General features: G+C 39.7%; 1 protein-coding gene across 4 annotated transcripts in view; it reads right to left on the bottom strand.

Annotated features, from left to right (window-relative positions):
* Positions 1-19,821, bottom strand: part of txndc16 (thioredoxin domain containing 16) — a 122,787-nt gene that overhangs the window by 44,769 nt on the left and 58,197 nt on the right. For all 4 annotated transcript variants that reach the window (XM_060828448.1, XM_060828452.1, XM_060828449.1 and 1 more), the window contains 3 exons: positions 18,443-18,502; positions 8,964-9,132; positions 1,472-1,608 (listed from right to left, as the gene is read on the bottom strand). In XM_060828448.1, coding sequence (XP_060684431.1) covers positions 1,472-1,608; positions 8,964-9,132; positions 18,443-18,502 — 366 coding nt within the window. The remainder of the gene's footprint in view (positions 1-1,471; positions 1,609-8,963; positions 9,133-18,442; positions 18,503-19,821) is intronic.

The raw sequence follows: 19,821 nt of genomic DNA, 5'->3' as shown, positions 1-19,821 counted from the left end.
TGTAATCAACGCCATCAACTATGGAGGAGCAAGACCATGAACGGATTTGAAAATAAATGGTAAGCATTTTAAATTCAGTGTTGTGAGCCAAATAAAGGCTTGCAGGTTTAGGGGTGATATGAAAACTAGATTCAGTACAGGAAAAGATACAGGCAGCAGAGCTTTGGCCAAGGTGGAGTTTGTGGCGAGTATAGCATTGGAAATGTTGAAGATGGGGAGCGTGAGGGACTGTTGAGGGGTTCAACAACAATGGAAGAAATGCTGGAGAGGAACGCAGTGTTGCAGAGTTGGAAACAGTAAACTGGGTGATGGATTGAACATGAGCTTGGAGGTTTAGTGTCAAACAAGGCACAAATGTCATACATCATTGGATTCAATCTAAATGTGCAACTGGTGTGAAATGGAGTCAAGCATAAAGAAATTAGGAAAAAGAAACATTTGCCAGGTGTTATGTCAGATGATGTTAGGCTTTCTAATCAATCTTAAATTTATCACATTCATCCAGTATTTATGTTCTTTCAACACTAAAGATATTCTGTTTCAATCTAAATACAGGAGTCGGTTAGCTCATTTGGCTGGATGGCTGGTTTGTGAAGCAGAGTAATGCCAACAGTATGGTATCAATTACACACTGACCGAGGTTACCATGAGGCACTCTCCTTCTCAACCTCTCCCATTGCCCGAGGTGTGGTGGCCCTCAGGTTAAATCACCACTTGTTGTCTCTCTCTAATGAGACAGCAGCCCTATGGCCTGATAGGAGGTACCTTGAGAGAAGAATGATTCTGGAGATGAAGGGCTTTTTAAATGAGGAGCAGTTGAGGACTCAGGACCTGTACTCAACAGAGTATAGAAGAACACTCCATTGAGTTTAAATCTTACAGAATACTGAGAGGCCTGGATAGAGTGGATGTGAAGATGATGTTTCCACTGGTAGGAGAGATCAGGACCCGAACGCACAGCCACAGACTGAAGAGATGACTCATTAGAACTGAGATAAGGAGGAATTCCTTTAGCCAGAGAACTCATTTCCACAGAAGGCTACAGAGACAAAGATATTGGGTATCTTTTAGACAGAGATAGGTTTTTGATTAGTAAGCGGCTCAAGGTTTACAGGGAGAAGACCGGAGAATGGGATTGAGAAACATGTTAGCAATGACCTTGTTCTGCTTTCACATCTTATTGTTTTATGGTGAAAGGGATGGATTCAGAATCTGAAAAACAATATTTCCAGTGGATGTCAAATAGATGGGTAGTTGAAACAACAATGGCAATAATAGCACTGGGAGAGGATGATGAGTGGCAAAGTGGTTGTCATTGACATAGCCTGAAGCTGAAGCTTGTTGCCTTTCAAATTGTCAAATCTAATTTCCATCAATTTCCTTTTCGGAATTGAGAACACAGAGAAGCAAACCTTTAAGAATAATCTGACAGTAATAATACAAGTGCTTCAGTTTGGCATTCTTATTGTACCTTCTTTCATTTCTGAGCTGAATAATCCTACAACAGGAATGTTCCATTGTGGTTTGAGATCACTGTGTAAATCTCCTTTTAGATAGGCTTCAACATCTTCTGTTGACGTCAACAGAACGGGAGTAGGTATTCTGCTCCTAGCAAGGAAAAAATGAATATCAACAAATCAAGCCATACTGTTGCACATTATTAAGAACTCTAAAAATGTCTAACAAAAGGTATCCGGCGCAGTTTAATGGCTAGCAACATGACCAATGATGCTCAAATTCAACAATCACAATTAACCATATTGTATTTAAGTTCCTGATTCAACAAAGTTGGTAATTCTTCTCTAGTATTTATTTTTCCAATAGTCCTTCATTACAAATATAATCCTGCTAATAATTTTGTGTAATTCAGCAGTTTGTAAATGGTGTTCTCTAAGCACATAATGTACAGACACCCTCTAATGGCCATAATGGGCGCTACTGTGTCAAGCATTCCCCAGAATCCAGTTTAGCAGTAACCATGCATTTAAAGATATGTTTTTATGCATGGATATATTGAATTATTTAATAAGTTGACAAACAGTTTGCTCAAGTTTCAAGAATATATCTGAGGGAAGAAGAAGAGCTAATGGGGCGGTTTCAGAGGTTAGGGCCTTCATGTTTAAAAGTACAGCCACCAATGGTGAAATGAGTAAAACACAGAATGCTCGAAAGGTCACAATTTGATGAGTGCAGATATCTCAGATTGTTGTAGGGTTTGAGGAGGTATCACAGATGGGGAGAGGTGAGATCACAGAGGGATTTGAAAACAAGGTTAAAAACTGAAGGTGGTGTATAAGGCTAACGAATAAACACGATAGTGTTCAAATTAGGATACAGACAGAAGAAGGAAATGGAAGGTTAAAAAGGAGCAAAATGGCTGAATGCATACTGGAATTGTCAAGGTCAGAGTCAACAAACACGTGAATGAGGGTTTCATTAAATGTATAATATTAGTTTGAGTACTTAGCAGGCATCATTGTTGACAGAATAAGAATTTCAGGAATAGAACCTCATTTTTTGAATGTCAGCTAAAGTTAACCATAAGAAACTCCATTACACAAAACAGTTTGAATCTGAACTAATGATCCCACCCCAAGAACTGAAGAATGCAATTTCCAGATGCTGTACATAATGTTCCAGATGTTCTTTTTTTGAAGGCTGTGAATCTTGCCAGCAAAACAATTTAATTTATTAATTGCCAGTAATTTCACAGTTTAAGCATAACACTTTCCAGGCGAAAATTTCAATTTGACATGTCTTGAGTGATAGTTAAAATTCACAGTTACTCAAGTAGCTTTACTACATCCTTAAAGGAATATGTTTCAGTTACATTGTGTTTGTTGCTTGTTTCTAAGGTTATTGCCTCAATATATCACCACCACACATGACTATTGTATCCAGCAGCTGATGATACTTCAAGCTTAGTTATTATCTTCTAAAATTTAACTTTTCCATTCTGTTTGAAAGTACTATTGATTACAATTTCCCTCACGTTGCTGCTGACTGAGAGCAGACTAATGGAGCAGTAATTGACTGAGTTGGATTTATCTGCTGTTTGTGTAAAAGACAAATCAGCAATTTTCCATATTGTCAGGTAGATGCTAGTGTCGTAGCTGTACTTGGACAGTTTGGTTAGGGACATGGCAAGTTCTAGAGAGAATATCCTTAACATTTTTGCTGAGGTATTGTTGGAGCCCATAAACTTTGCAATGTCCAGGGCTTCCAGCCTTCTCGTGACATCAACAGATCGAGTGAATTGAATTGCTTGAAGACTGGGATCTGAGAGCTGGGGAATATCCAGCGGATTTCCTTCCCTGAAGAACATCAGTGAACTAGATTTTTTCGATGATAATTAATACTGTTCCATGGTCATCTTTAGACTTTTAATTCCTAATATTATTGAAATCAAATCCCACTATTGACTATGATCTTCTCTGTTTATTCATAACCCATGTTGCTGGGCAACAAACAATACAGATAATTCAACTTTCTTTCATGCATTAAACCACCAATCTTCATTTCTTCACTTCAAAGTTGAAAAATCTCATGAAAAATGCATATATACAGAGACCTCCAGACCTTCAGCATCAACCTGACAAAGCAACTCTAAAAATTAACCTGTAACTAAGTTGCTGCCTTCTTAACAGAAAGATACAAAATATGAATTAAATTTAAAATTATTGTTCCTAACACCACATACAGTGTTAAAAGAGGCCAAATTACCTCAACTGTGTATTCAATCAACCTCAGGATTGCCTCACCATAAGTAATCCTATAACCTACCACATGGACAGCAGCAAAGATTAACGAATGAAGTCAAATGTGCTGTTTTCACAGAAGGGTTCTGACGAAGGGTCACGGGGCCCGAAATGTTACATCTGATTTCTCTCCACAGACGCGGTTAGATCAGCTGAGTTTTTGTTTTGTTTCGGTTTTCACAGAACATGGGTGGAATTGTGAATACCCATGTAAACTTGAAAATTACAGAATAACACAATAAAAAATGTACACCTCAGTCCAACACCAGCATCTCCAAATCATGATAAAAATGCATCTTTAATTAATCATCTTAAATGAGTGGTTTGGAGAATTATGTAAGAATCCTGAGGACATTTGCCTAAAGTATAAACCTGTTTCTTCCACATCTGCCTGATTTGCTGAGTATTTCCAGCATTTTCGGTTTCTATTTCAGATTTCCACTATTTACATTATTTGGCTTTTGTGTTTGAAAATCCTACATTTTGTGCTACATACCACTGCATGGCAAAAAAAAGTCCATCTTGTGACTAATGGCAAGCAACGTTACATGAGATCTATTTACCTCATGTGAGTTGGTATTACTTTCCCCTTGAGTCAGAATATTGTGAGTTCAAGTGCCACATCACAGATTTGAACACAGAAACCAAGGCTGGCAATTAGGATAGAAACCAAAGGCATGTTGTAATGTTGGACATGCCAGATTTTGGATGAGACATTAAACCAAGACTCCATCTGCCCTCTCGGGTAGGCAAAAAGATTCCCAAACTCTGCTTTTGAAAATGAACAGGGGAGGAGCCAGTGTCTCATATCATTAAAGCACCCTCAATCAATCAATCTCATAAAAACAGATTATCTGCTCACTCTCACACTGCTGTTTGTGGGAAATAGTGCAAGTTGGCTGACATGTTTCCCAGCAACTACACATCAAAAGTATTGCATGCTGTAGACACATTCTAGATACTTTCACTTTCAGTGAAAAAAAATCACTTGCATCTTGTAGTATTTTTTACAATAGTTTCAGAATGTGTGAATCACACCCCGTTTTATATTCCAAACAGTAACAGATCTTGTTACAGATGTAATCAACAACAAACCAGCAGCAAGAAAATCAGACATTTTTGTTGATTTTGTTGAAACTTTTAAGTAACTGTAACTGCCTTCTAATTAATCTCAGATGCTTAAGTGCAACTGCAATTTAGCATTTAGACTTTCTCAACAAGGAAAACAAAAACTTGAAAAAAAGCCTCAGGTGGACAAGGCAAATTAAACATATCTTCATCGCAGCAGCTAGATACTGAAATGTGCTCTGGACCCCAGATTTCCAGTGACCATGCACTGGTCTCTTAACATAGAAATTCTCTTTCCCTTATCTATTATAGGTTACTATGGTAACAAGAAGTATATCGAAAAGTTGGTTGCAGCAGTGCAAGCTGTAAACTTGAATGGCAAATCATTAAAATGCTTGTACATAAAAGACAAGCAAAGGATCTTGATTTTAACTGCTAAGTGGGAGTGTGGAAAAGATAATGGAGTCCTTGTTCAGGAGCTGCTTTTGGTAGATTTGCATGCTTTATATAGTGAGGCCTCATTGACAAACCTGGAAAGCTGGTGGGAAGTAGCTAGCTGGCCTTTAACATCATAGGGCTAGAACGCTGGCTTGGGGACCCAGGGCAAGAAGTACCAGGTGAAACCGACTATACTGGCGAAGTGCAGCAAGAGTGCAGATGTTGGGTAGGAAAGGGAGAAGGAAGTGGGTGGTAGATGCCGAGGACAGTGGAGTCCGCAAAATAAAGCAAATTACTGGGAGTGCTTGAGATCCGAAACGAAAAACAGAAAATGTTGAAGATGCTCAGCAAGTCTGGTAGCATCTATGTGGACAAAAACAGATTAATCAAGAGCTCCAAAAAAGGGTTATATTGGACTTGAAACATTAACTCCTTCAGTTGCCAAAGCTTCCTTCTGGTGACGAGAGAAGATACATTATTTGTTTTCTGATTGGGGTCTTACAATAACTTCTGGTCTTGGCCTGAGTGCTGCCTGATTGCTGTTCTCTTCCAGCCTCCTGCTTGTCTATTTGGATTACAGCATCTGCAGTTTTTTTGTCTCTTGCTTCCCAGAGATCACTGTTCCACAGTTCCAGTTAAAATGGCAAATTGTTTACTTCACAGAAGTTTAGTCTACATGCCTAATGTAGGGCCTCAGCATTTTGGGAAGTGTGACCTGCAATTCAAAACTGCAATGTGAAAGATCATTGCGGAGATAGAGATAGAGAAGAGTCTCATTCCATTTTGTTTGTCCCCTCTGGTTTGCAGAAGGGCAGAATTAAAAATCATGGGCCTGATGTCAATTAAACTGTATCACATTTCTATCATTTGGTTGGCCTTTTCCTTTGCTCGTTTGTTTATTTAAACATTCTTCAAGTTCAGATTTGTACTCCCACGCACAGTTCCTCTCCAAATGTTTGTGGACAGACTGATTGAAAATGATTAACTTTACAAACAGATGTAAATGGGAAATTCTTTCCAACAAAACTTAGATCAAAAACACATTTCTTATTCACAAACCACGCAAGATACAAAACATGGCTTAAAATACAGAAGAACAGACTCCAATAATTTCAGTTGTTAATTCCAAGCCTAACGTGCACAAATTGAGGGGTTTGTGCTCCAAAACAACAGTCTTTAATGACAGTTAACATTTCTCCAGCAGTTTCAGTTTTTATGTCAGATTTCCAGCATCCAGAGAAAAGGCAGAGGGGCGCGGCTTCCTCGATGCCACATCCCTTCTCCCACATCATACAGTATCATCAACTTCTCCAGTGTATCCCCCATCTCCCTTCCTCCCGGGTCCAGCCTCACTAGTCACCCCCTCCATGTATTCCCCCTCCCATATCCTCACAGCCTATTGCAAAGCCAGTTTCAAAGTTACATACTTTTTCTCGATATGCGCGTAGTGCAGCCATTGTATATAATATCACACGCAAAAAGGGATGTACTGGGCCTGGAATTGTGTACATGCACATTTTCAGAACAGTGCACATGGGCAGTTGTAGGTGTCAACAAATAATGCCATAGTACAAAGATTTTGAAGATGTTTATTTTGTTATATATTGCATTGCCTGGAATGAGGGAAGAACTAATTTTTGCCATGCTATTTTAATTTTATTAAATTATCTTGCTTTGCTTTAGAGTCTGCCTTCCAGTTTAAAAATTCAAAATTCCAAGAGATTGCCATGCGCCTTGATTATTGAGTGTTATTTGTTCTAAAATGTTTACAAGCAAAAGAGTAAACTTTCAGTTGTGACACTGCAACAATAATTCCAAGCCTGTCGCTCTACCATCCTAACTGTCAGCAAGAATGCATTTCTTCAAGTAGGTATACTTACCGTGGCCAGCGAATCAGACAGATCAATGTCAGGTTCATGGAAGGTGTCACCATATAGAGTGTCAATCAGTCTCTCACATTTTGACCCGGCCCATAAAGTCAAAGGTTAGCTAATTGGGGAAAAGAGTTTTTTTTATATCTGACTCAAGACAAACCCAATGTTCACCAACTCAGTGGAGACACAACCAGAGACATGGGATTACGAGAGGAACTATACATCACAGCTTAAGCAGCAGATTGCAACTTGGGCAAGTCTGAGAGGTATTTTGCAACAAAACCCACAGTCCCCAGATTGTTATTCTCGGCTGTATCCTGAATAATGCTGCAATGCAATGGGGACAAAGCACAGAGCTTGCTCAGCAAAGAAGAACTTGCCCATTCAGGTAAGGAATATCCTGCAATGATCAGGACAGAACAGAAGTGGGAGGACAGCACTGTACCAAGCCACATCCAAAGCAATTTTCCAACAGTTAGCTGACGAACAGGTCAATTGATAATAGTGCATAAATGTCAAAGTTAAATCTGGGACCTCATTACTGTGCGTGCCTTCAATCTCCTCAATCAATGAAGCAAAAAGGCTACAAAAAGAAGAAAACCAAGTGACTGCTGTAAAACTAAATCAGATAAATAGAGCCAAATGAAATAATTGTAAGACGAGCAATCACAAAAATATACATAAGACAAAATAAAAGAAGTTCCCAACATTCTCTGAGAACAATTCATTATCTGTTGGAATAAGATTTCACAGGTTCACTTGGAGTCATTGAGATGTACAGCATGGAAACATACCCTTTGGTCCAACTCATTCATGCCGACTAGATATCCCAACCTAATCTAGTCCCATTTGCCAGCACTTGGCCCATATCCCTCTAAACATTTCCTATTCATATACCCATCCAGATGCTTTTTAAATGTTGTAATTGAACCAGCCTCCACCTTATTTCTTCTTTAAGTATCTAATGCTAACCTTGATGGCAGGACCATAAACCATGTCATCAGTGCTCACTGTAGCAGTGAGATTAAGTCAGGTTTATAGCATGCATCTAACAATTTTATGACATACGATTGATACACTTCATTTGTATTAGAGAGGTTTATGGCAAGATTGCAAATATTTTCAGATCTAACAACAGAATGGTGGAAATTATTCAGCAGTTTGCAGAGAAGTGGAACATTTGAAGCTTTTATCTTCACAATAAATTGTTGGATTTTTCTGCTAATTAATAACTGGTATTTTGAAACATTTTTAAACCATTTGAGAGTCATCCTCACAGGAACACATCATGAAAATATTAATCAAGGATACAATTAGAAAACTTCACGCAAAATGTCCACAGATAATCAAGTTTCTTAAGAAACTACAGGCGCAAAGTTTTGACTCGTGGTAAAGCATCAAAATGCAACGGAGTAGAATAAGTATAGAGATGTGTTCCTCACAGTCAAGGACAAGAAAATTATCCCAATGGACCTTTCCTCCTGGACAGCCTTACTTACAAACAGGAAATAAAGTATAATATGTGAAAAACAGAAGAAATCAGTTCAAAATTAACTGCTAGTTCTTTAGCACTGCATAAGTAATTTAATATAACTGGTCTTGGGTTATGGTATGCAAATTAACCTTATACCCAAAAACCAATTATGTAAAAAAAGAATTAAATTAGTTCACTAATGCTCTTCAGGATGGAAACTACTTTACACCTGTGTCTACACAGGCACTCTATGGCTGAATTTTAAATAATATCAGGACAATAAATACTGTTAATAGAATCATCCACATTCCAAGCAAAAGAAAATAAGAAGGTTTAGTTTAATTTACTTACAGCATAATGAACTTTAATAGACTGTGTACTCCTAGCATTCCAGTGTAGAGTAAGGGTCTATCACCTTGAGTATATATCTTGACAGTCGGAAAGTGTGTAACGCCTTCATTCAAACAAACAACTGGCCAGTCTCCACAGTTAACTCGAGTCAGTACAAGGTCCTTCATATCTATGCAGCAACGTTTTCAGAAGAATTTTATTGCATTCAATTTAAAACAAAAAATATATCAGTAAGGCAGTATTTACATGGCTAGTCCAAGATAAATGGTCTCTGAAGGTTCTACCCTGAAAACAAATGTAGGTTAGGAACTTAGCAGCATTACATATATTCTGAGAAATCTTGATTTTGTAACATTTATCCAAAATTAGAGGTTTATACAATTTTATAATTACAATTTTGAACTGTACAAGACTGTCGAGCTTGTGAAATATCAACACTGCAGTATCAATTAAAGCTAACATCTGTTTAAAATGTGTATTTAGAGGCATTAAAACAGCCAAAGTGATGTGACATCATAAATATTGGAATGACAAAATACAACAGTGAAAGTGTGCATTGAGACAAAAGGTTGCATAGTGTCTATATGTACATTTTTTGGAGAAAATATATTTTAGGTTCATATTGAAATACTAAAATGATAGAAAACACAGTTTGTTGGAAGACTTTTTTCCTACAGTAACAGGCTGAAGGACTGATATATGCAAACCTGAGGCATTGCTGCCTCATCACATTGAGAGGATGAACTCCTCTGATTTTGGTAACTAGTTTCTGCTCTACATACAGAAAGATAGAAAAAAAGTTGCCTTAAGTATGACATTAATATGAGAACAGAAACCAACTTTTTCAGACAGGTACACATATGCACATTGCAAATTTATGAATTCGTATAGAAATTATTAGTTACAAAATACCATCTTGATTTGGGATTGTTACCAATTTTTGTTTGTTGTTATTATTTAGCATTTTCCACAAGTTTCATTTTAAGTAGATCTAGAAAGGAAGTTTATCGTAGCGGGAAAAATAAATGCACAGATTTTAAAACAGTTTAGGTATCTGTAGCTGTTTTCATTTTTATGAATACACCTTGACAGTTTTAAAATGATTAGTGAGCTTGATATGATTTCTCAAAGGAAAAATTCTCTCAATTTTTTATTTACTCGTGTTGCATGGGCATTGCTGGCGAGAGCCAGCATTAATTTCCCACCCCTAGTTGCCCTTGAGAAGATGGTGGTGAGTTGCCTTTTTGAACTGCTGCAGTCCACATGCTGTAGGTTGACCCACAATGTCATTAGGGAGAGAATTCCAGGATTTTGATCGAGCAAGTGAAAAAACAATGATATATTTCCAAATCAGAAACACCAAAAGCTTAGAGGGGAACTTGCAGATGGTGGTGTTTCCATGAATGTGCTGCCCTTGTCCTTTGAGATGGAAGTGATCATGTGTTTGGACGGTGCTGTCTAAGGATCTTTGATGAACTTCTGCAGACTTGAGGCCATAGTCAAATCAGCCATGATCTTATGAAATGGTGAAGGAGGCTCAGGGGACAAGCCGCCTACTCTTGCTCCTATTTCATATGTTAATATGAGATGTGAAAAGGATGGATCACAAAAAAATTGAGCAACAGGTTGGAGGTACAATGATTATGAGACCACGGAAGCTTTCTCAAAATTCAGCATTCAATGAGTAGCACCCAAGTTGTTTTGAGAACTTCTACAGTCAACTTCATCTCCCACTTAAACTTTCTCAATAGAAAATAACATTTGCCTCTCAAATATGCTGATTACTGTGTAGGATGACTAACCACAGACAATGTGAAACTTACTGGAAGCTGTCACGATTCATTCATTTTTCAGAATTTAAATGCCCTGAAAAATATTCATGTCAGCAATGGGGTGGAATCACAAACTGTGGATACTCCTATCTCCATGGAGAACAGTCTACATCAGCAGCCAGGTAGCATTATGCAAAAACCACTAAATTGTACCAGAATGATCATTCAGAAGGTAATTGGTGAGAAGGCTTAAAAACTGGTTTCACTGCCTTGTCAGTTCAGGCGGATCTCTGCAGTATAATCCTGAACCAATAACCTACATGGTAGAAATGTTTCAAAAAGACCATGATTGCATCTTTTGGCAGAGATAGTCTTTGCAACTTTGAGGAGAAAGTACATGGAGGAGATCAGTAGGATAATTATGATTTAGATGAGTCCTAAGCAATGCTGCTAGGAATATTTAACAAATGTTATGACTGTATTTGATGATCAGGATGCAGTGGGCATGTACATGTAAATTGAAAGAAATATATGCCTCAAATATAGTGGAGAATCAAAATTATTCAAGCAATTCACTATGACTAGAAACATCAGGCAGTGGTATGAAGAGTGCTAAGGCAAAAAGGATTCTATAATCTAATTGTTGCACATAAATCTTAACTTAATAATACTATTGATATGTATTGATGACCCAGCAAGCTTTTCAAATGGTGAGGCAATGTAAAAGAGAATCAAAAGTGCATCTTCAAGTGAAAACTCAAAGTTTGAACAAACACAAAGATTAGCTAGTATGAACACAGATTGTTCAATTACAGGCTTTTTTACATCCAACCGTTAAAAATAGTACATTTAGCAAATTAGTCCATATTTAAAGATTGAAGAATAGAAGTACAAATTATTTTCCATTCTACTGGATTAAAAAAAAATCATCCAGTACTTAGCATCTGTGTTCTCCTGGCTAACTTAGGCACACGCCTTTTGTTAACATTGTTCAATCACAAGTGTAATATGATCAAACTGAATCATTAGTGGGTGGTAAAATATCAGTCACTTTCAAATATTTTCTACATCAGTTATATTCCTTAGAAACATGAACTGAAATGATGAGATGATAACATTCTAAGAATTCAGTCCCCTAATTTTTCTATAAATCACAGCATGTATCAGCTAAAATTATTTCACACCCTGCACCAAATGCAAAAGATTTCTCATGGCACTACCATGTAAAACAAGGATGGATTTTTAACTCCTGGATAGGAATAGGAATAATAATATTAATAATCTGTAGGAAGCCCTCCCCACCCCATCCCCAATGCTCCACCACCACTTACCCCTGCTTCAAATCTGGCAGAAATAACAAACAGGCTGTTGTGCAGAAAGTCCAGGTCTAGACTTGAGGGAATGTTCCCATCATATGGTAAGAAAGAATTCAAGAATGGGTGACTAGAGGCAAATGCTATTATGGAAAAGCTTTGGAAGCCTAGGAAATGCCCAGAGTTTCTTTTTGATAGATGGAGGAGTACACCTGCTTCTTCTGATCCACAAATAAACTATTTTCTTTAAAAAAATGTCAAACATATAGTTTTTACTATTTTAAGTATCCGTACCATTTATCCTCAAAACCTTCCATAGGCAAACTTTCACAGGGCTCTTAAACCAGTTATCAATCAGGAACTGGATATTCCCATTCCGTGAGGCCAGTATATACTAGATGCAGCCAGACAGAACTTCATACAACGAAATGATTGTAGTATAATTAAATGTCTCAACTACACATAGTAACACCATGTTTACACAGCAGCCTTGCAGCAATTGCCAGAGATCTTCAATGGTTCAATTCCCAGGTTCTCTGCTCAGGAGTATTAAATGTACAACCTTTAATGGTACATAAATGCTTGAAAATGCTGTACCCAAATTATTAATTTTTAAAAAAGCAATAAGGGAGGAGAAGATGAAATATGAGGGTAAGCTAACTACGAAGATAAAAGAAGATTGCAAGAGTTTTTTTTTAAGATGTCTAAAAGGTAAATGAGGGACAAGAGTGGACATTGGATCACTAGAAAATGAGGCTGGAGAAGTCACAATGGGGAGCAAGGAAATGGTGAAGATACTAGCAGCATACCAGAACTTTGAAAGAATTGGAGGCAAACGTGAGTTTAGTTGCTGTCAGTAAGGAGACAGGCTTACTTAGGCTCTGAAGATGGATAAATCACCCAGCCCAGATGGACTATACCCTAGAGTTCTGAAGGAGATAGCTGAGGAGATTGTAGAGGCATTAATGTTGATCATAAAGGAATCACTGGGGACGGGGAGGATCCCAGAGGACTGGAAAATGTAACACTTCTGTTTAAGGAGGGAGAAAGGCAGAAGACAGGAAACTGTAGGCCAGTTAGCTCGATCTCTGTCATTGGCAAGGTTTTACAGTCCATTATTAAGGATGAGATTGCAGAATACAGGTACACAATACTTTATCCAAAATCCCAGAATCCGAAAAACTCCAAAATCTGAAGTCTTTTTCGTGAAGTTTTCTCTCCATCGTAACGTTGTTTGACATGCAAACAGTTAACCCAGCTCCACATCCATTTGAACCATGTCACTCAGATATGATGTAGTGACATGGCCCAGCACTGGTCGGCATCAATTCTGTCTCAGGGCTCTTGGTACTCACAGTCTGCTGTTCAGTAATTCTTGTTAATTTCACTGTCAATTATTCAGAAATCCGAAAAATTCCGAATCCCGAAAACCAGCTGGCCCTAAGAGTTTCAGATAAAGAATTTTGTACCTGTGCTTGGAAATGCACAGTAAGATAAAAATGAGTCAGCATAGCTTCATCAAGAGTAAGGTCACGGATGACAAATCTGTTAGAATTTCTTGGGGTGGTAATAAGAAAGTTAGACTAGGGAAAGCCCGTAGATGTAATCTATTTAGATGTCCAGAAGTGCCACACAGTTTGAAGTAAGATAAGAAGCCATAGTGTTAGGAGCAAGGTACTGGCATGAATAGAACATTGGCTGACTGGCAGACATCAGGGATAAAGGGGCCTTTTTCAGGATGATAGCCAGTGACTCATGGATCTCTGCAAGGGTTAATGTTGGGACCATGGGTATTCACATTATACATTAACTATCTGAATGAAGGAACTGAGGGCTTATTCCTGAAACATCGATTCCCCTGATGTTTGGATGCTCCAGAATGACTTGTACAGGAGAGTGGGCAAAGAGTGGCAGATAGAATTCAGTCTGGGAGAGTTTGAGGTTACGCACTTTTTAAGAAGAACAGAGATGTGAACTATTTTCTAAACAGAGAAAGACTTCAGAAACTGTAAGTGCAAAGGGATATGGGAGTCCAATTCAGGATTCTCTTAACATGCAGGTTCACTTAACAGTCAGGAAGGCAAATGCAATGTTAGCATTCATTTCAAGAAGGCTAGAATACAAAAGCAGAGATGTATTGCTGAGGCAGTAAGACTGTAAAACTCTGGTCAGGCCTCATTTGGAATATTATGAGCAGTTTTGGGCCCCATATCCCAGATAGTGTGATCTGGAGGAGATTTATAAGAATGTCCTGGGGATGAAGGGTTTGTTATATGAGGAGTGATTGAAATGTTTGGGTCTGTACTCACTGGGGTTTATAAGGATGAGTGCAGATCTCATTGAAACCTACAGAATATTGTGATGAGAAGATTTGTAGCTCAGGTTGAGGTTTTGGATGTAGGTTTGCTCACTGAGCGGAAAGGTTCATTTCCAGACGTTTCGTTTCCTTGCTAGGTAACATCTTCAGTGGACCTCACGCGAAGCAATGCTGAAAATTTCTGCTTTCTATTTATATGTTTGGGTTTCTTTGGGTTGGTGATGTCATTTCCTGTGGTAATGTTATTTCCTGTGAAGTCACTTCCTGTTCCTTTTCTCAGGGGGTGGTAGATGGGGTCTAACTCAATGTGTGTGTTGATAGAGTTCTGGTTGGAACGCCATGCTTCTAGGAATTCTCGTGTATGTCTTTGTTTGACTTGTCCTAGGATGGATGTGTTGACCCAGTCGAAGTGGTGTCCTTCCTCACCCATATGTGAGGATACGAGTGAGAGAGGGTCATGTCTTTTTGTGGCTAGTTGATGTTCATTGTAAATATTGTGATGCCTGGTCAGAATGGATGTGGAGAAGATGGTTCCACTAGTAGGAGAAACTAGCACCCAAGAGCACAGCCTCAGAGTGAAGAGATGACCCTGGCACATATTAAAATAATATTCCAGCCCTTCTTATTTAAGCTAACTCACGTTACTTACTTTTTTTTAAAGCAAACACCTTTATAATCTTGTTATAATCTAGCTTTGCAATTTCAGCACTTTGCTAATTAAACTATATTTTATAATATGAATGCTGTCACAACACTACACTGAGGTCACTACGAATAATTCTGTATAGTAGCAAATATCTTATGTGCCCTCTTAAATATTTTTGTGCAAGTAAGCAATCACTTACAATGTTTACAAATATTTTGGCCTTCCTGCCTCAACTGCTGTAAAACTGTCATGTCACTATTTAGTCAGGGGAGGGGAAAAGTCAAAATTAGAAAGGTGAAAACACAATGGTTTCATGTCAAAACTATTTATATCGAACAAGGGATGATGGTAGTCTTAGCCATTCCACTACCTATATGGTTACTCTTCATATAATTATTTTTGACTGTCCTTCCATAGGAGAAAGTGAGGACCACAGATGCTGGAGATCAGAGTGGAAAAGTGTGGTGCTGGAAAGGCACAGCAGGTCAGGCAGCATCCAAACAGCAGGAGAATCGATGTTTCATGAATAAGCCCTTCATCAGGAAGGTCGGGGGAACAGCGGGCTGAGACATAAAAAGGAGGATGGGAGTGGGGCTGGAGGAAAGGTAGCTGGGAAGGCAATAGGTAGATGCAGGGGAGGGTGAACGTGATAGGTTGGTGGGGAGGATGGAACAGATAGATGGGAAGATGGACAGGTAAGGCAGGTCAAGAGGGCAGTGCCGGGTTGGAGAGTTGAATCTGGGATGAGGTGGGGGGAGGGGAGATGAGGAAACAGGTGAAGTCGATGTTGATGCTGTGTGATTGAAGGGTCCCATGATGGAAGATGTGGTGTTCTTCCTCCAATCCTGGGCCCCCTCCACCCATGGCTTGCATTTGGTGGTGGAGGGGACCCAGGACTTGCATGTCCTTGGCAGAGTAGGAGGGGGAGTTGAAGTGGTCAGCCACAGGGTGGTGGGTTGTTTGGTGCTTTTGTCCCAGAGATGTTCTCTGAAACATTTCCATGAGTTGGCATCCTGTCTTCCCAATGTAGAGGAGACCATAGCAAGAGCAACGGACACAGTAGATGAAGTGCTTGGATGTGCAGGAAAATCTCTTGGGGGCCTTGGATGGAGGTAAGGGGGGGGGGGAGGTGTGGGCACACAATTTACATCTCTTGCGGTGGCAAGGGAAGGTGCCAGGTGTGGAGGGTGGATTGGTGGGGGTATGGACCTAACGAGGGAGACATGGAGGGAACGGTCTCTGTGGGAAGGGAAATATATCTCTGGTGTTGGGGTCTGATTGTAGGTGGCAGAATTGATGGAGGATAATGTGCTATATCCAGAGATTACTGGGGTGGAAGGTCATGACCGGGGGCTACTACCCTTGTCGCAGTTGGAGGGGTGGGGGGGTTCAAGGGCGGAGCTGCGGGAAGTGGAGGAGATGCGCTAGACGGCATTGTTGACCATATGGGAGGGGAAATTGCAGTCCTTGAAATAGGAGGCCATCTGGGATGTTCTGGAGTGGAATTGCTCCTCCTGGGATCAGATGCGGCAGAGGTGGAGGAATAGGGAGTAAGTGATAGCATTTTGATAGGAGCGGAGTAGGAGGAGGTGTAAGTAGGAGAAAGTGAGGACTGCAGATGCTGGAGATCAGAGCTTAAAAACATGTTGCTAGAAAAGCGCAGCAGGTCAGGCAGCATCAAAGGAACAGGAGAATCGACGTTTCAGGCATAAGCCCTTCTTCAGGAATGAGGAGGTATAGTCCAGGTAGCTGTGGGAGTCGATGGATTTGAAATACATGTCCACGTTGAGTCGTTCACCAGAGATTGAGACGGAGAGGTCCAGGAAGGGAAGAGATTATGGTAGTCTCAGACATTCCACTGCCAAATCCAAACCACCTGACGACTGGAGGAAGAAAGCCTAATCTTCTGCCTTTGGACCCTTCAACCACACAGCATCAACATCGACTTCACTAGTTTCCAAATCTCCCCTCCCCCCATCTCATCCCAGATCCAACCCTCCAACTAGGCACCCCCTCTTGATCTGTCCTACCTGTCCAATGTCCTTCCCACTTATCCGCTTCACTCTTCCCACCAATCTATCACAAATAACTCCCACCTGCATCTACCTATCACCGTCTAAGCTACCTTCTCCCCAGCCCCACCCCCCACCTTCCTATTTATCTCTCAGCCTCCTTCCCCCCCACATTCCTGATAAAAGGCTTATTGCCAAAAACTTGATTCTCCAATTCCATGACCTGCTGTGCTTTTCCAACACCACACTTTTCGACTCTGTCTTTCCATAGGGTGACCAATTTGCCTACTCTACAATGAATCAGTTCAAACAAAGGGACCAAAAATGCAGGGTTAAAGAACAATATGTGAGGGAGTAGAATTAACCAAATTGCAGGGATCCTGAAGATCTGCTCTGCCAATCGATCTTGGCAGATATGTTTCTCAACCCCATTCTCCTGCCTTCTCCCCATTACTCTTGATCCCTTACCAAATAAGAGCCTATGTATTTCTGTTTTAATTACACTCAATGACAGCCTCAGCACCCTCTAGCTGAAGAAATTCCTCCTTATCCCAGTTTGAAAGGGTAGTTGTTCCACTCAGAGGCTGTGGCCTCATATCCGAGTCTCACCTACTTTTTCCACGTCCATTCTATCCAGGCCTCTCAATGAGTTTCAATGAGCTCCCCGCCCATCCTTCTAAATCTTCAGTACAACCAAGAGTCCTCAACCACTCCTCGCGTGACAAGCCCTTTATCCCTGAATCATTCGTGTAAATCTCCTGTGGACTCCTTCCAAAGCCAGAACATCCATCCTGAGATAGAGGGTCCAAAACTGCTCACAATAATTCAGAAGTAGTCTGACCAGAGTCTTATACAGCTTCAGCAGTGCATCCCTGCTCTAGTATTTGAGCCCTCTCTAAATGAACGCTAACATTACATTTGCCTTCCTCACTGCTAACTGAACCTGCATGTTAATGTTAAAAGAATCCTGAACTAGCAATCCTGTTCTTCTGTGCATCAAATTTCCAAATCCTTTCCCCATTCAGCCTCTATTCTTCTTCCAATGTGCATAATCTCACACATTCCCACATTGCATTCCATTTGCCACACTGCTATGCACACTTTACCCTGTCCCAGTCCTTCTTCAGCCACTCCATCTCCTCTACACTATCTGTCTCTCCATAGCACTGACCATAGTTATCATTCTATGATTCAATACTGTTCTATGTCTCATCAGCACAACAGAACTATACTGAGCAGCAAGAAGAACGGCAAGGGGCAGTTAGCTACAATGTAAATGTTTTGAAATTAACAGAAAGTGAATGATTGGAACCTTAAAATTAGCACACGTAACACAGATTGAGGACTCCATACAAGACATGCACAACAGACAACTGCCGAAATTAAATATCAAGGAAAGGTAATTATGTCACAAATTACCTGCAAGTCTGGTTGATACTTCTGCATAGGACTGCAAAAATGCCATGGAAACAGCATCCCCTAAAAGATCAATAATTAAAAATATTAACACTGCAAAATGTTTTACACCAGACTACCATACATATTTAAATGTAGGACTAGGTACTACAAGTTGTCTCACATAGACTCCTTATTCTTCTTATAAACTTTCCAATCAAATCATCTTCTATTGAATCAACCAAGCATGCTGCTGAGGTACCTGAGGAACCACAAAGGAATAAAGACCTTGGTAGGATTTGTGTATTGGCCTCCTTACAGTAGTCAGGATGTGGGAAGAAAATAGATCAGGAGATAGAAAAAGTGTGCAAAGAAACACTAATCATGCAGGAATATTAGGAAAATCAGGTTGGTAATGAATCTCAAGAAAAGGAATTCATGGAATATCTATGAGATTTTTTTTGGAGCAACCTGTGGTAAAGCCCATCAGTATAATGAGGCAACGTGTAACATGTAACCAGATCTAACAATTGAGTAAAGGTAATGACAAAGGCTTGAGGAAGGAGCTGGCCAGAGTTCATTGGAAGGGAAGCTTAATCGGGAATACGATGGAGCAGCAATGGCAGGCGTTTCTGGTGTAATTTAGGAGAAGAAACACACAAAGGAGGACGAGGCAGTGATGGCTGATGAGGGAAGTCAAGGACCAGCATAAAAGCAAATGGAAAAGCACATAATATGGTGAAGATTCCACTGGATGCCAATAGCTGTTCACTGACATTAATGATAATTCTCATAGCTAACATTATTCATATTTAACTTGTAATAATAAATATGCCTGGTTAGTGCATCTGTAACCAGTAATTACATAATTCACTGCAAATCACCATGAAACCAAGCCTAAAACCCTAGGATCAAGGTTCCATTCCCCTACAAAATCAAAGCCATTTAAAATGGTTCTGAGTTACTTTTGAATTATTATTCATAAAGAAACAGGAAATAATAGTCAAGTGAAATGAGATCCAGCTTGCCACCTCCACTGTTGCACTGTCCTGAGTTGTCGAGCAATAATTTATCAGTCCACCAGCCTTATGGGAAGTGGTAGCAAAATAGTAATGTCACTGGTTTGATAATAACTCCTCACCCAGCTTTCTCCACTGCAACAATTATGAAATAGTTTGATTTTTGCTTCCCTAAACTATTCTTTATAGCTAATGCAGTGCTAAGAAGTTGGCGCAAAAGAAGTTTCTCTGAGTGGGGATATGGTAGCTAAATTGCCATTGGTCTAATCAATATAAGAACTCATGATGACCAGCTTGATGTATCACACTCCCATTGTACAGCCCTGTTTTCCTGCACCAAAACAGTTTTTACCGTCCCTTTATTTGGAGGATAATGGTATCTGA

This window comes from Hemiscyllium ocellatum, chromosome 8 (assembly GCF_020745735.1).
Source record: "Hemiscyllium ocellatum isolate sHemOce1 chromosome 8, sHemOce1.pat.X.cur, whole genome shotgun sequence".
Lineage (NCBI taxonomy): Eukaryota > Metazoa > Chordata > Chondrichthyes > Orectolobiformes > Hemiscylliidae > Hemiscyllium > Hemiscyllium ocellatum.
Note: the sequence above shows the minus strand (reverse complement) of the source record. Positions and strands in the feature narration are given on the sequence as shown.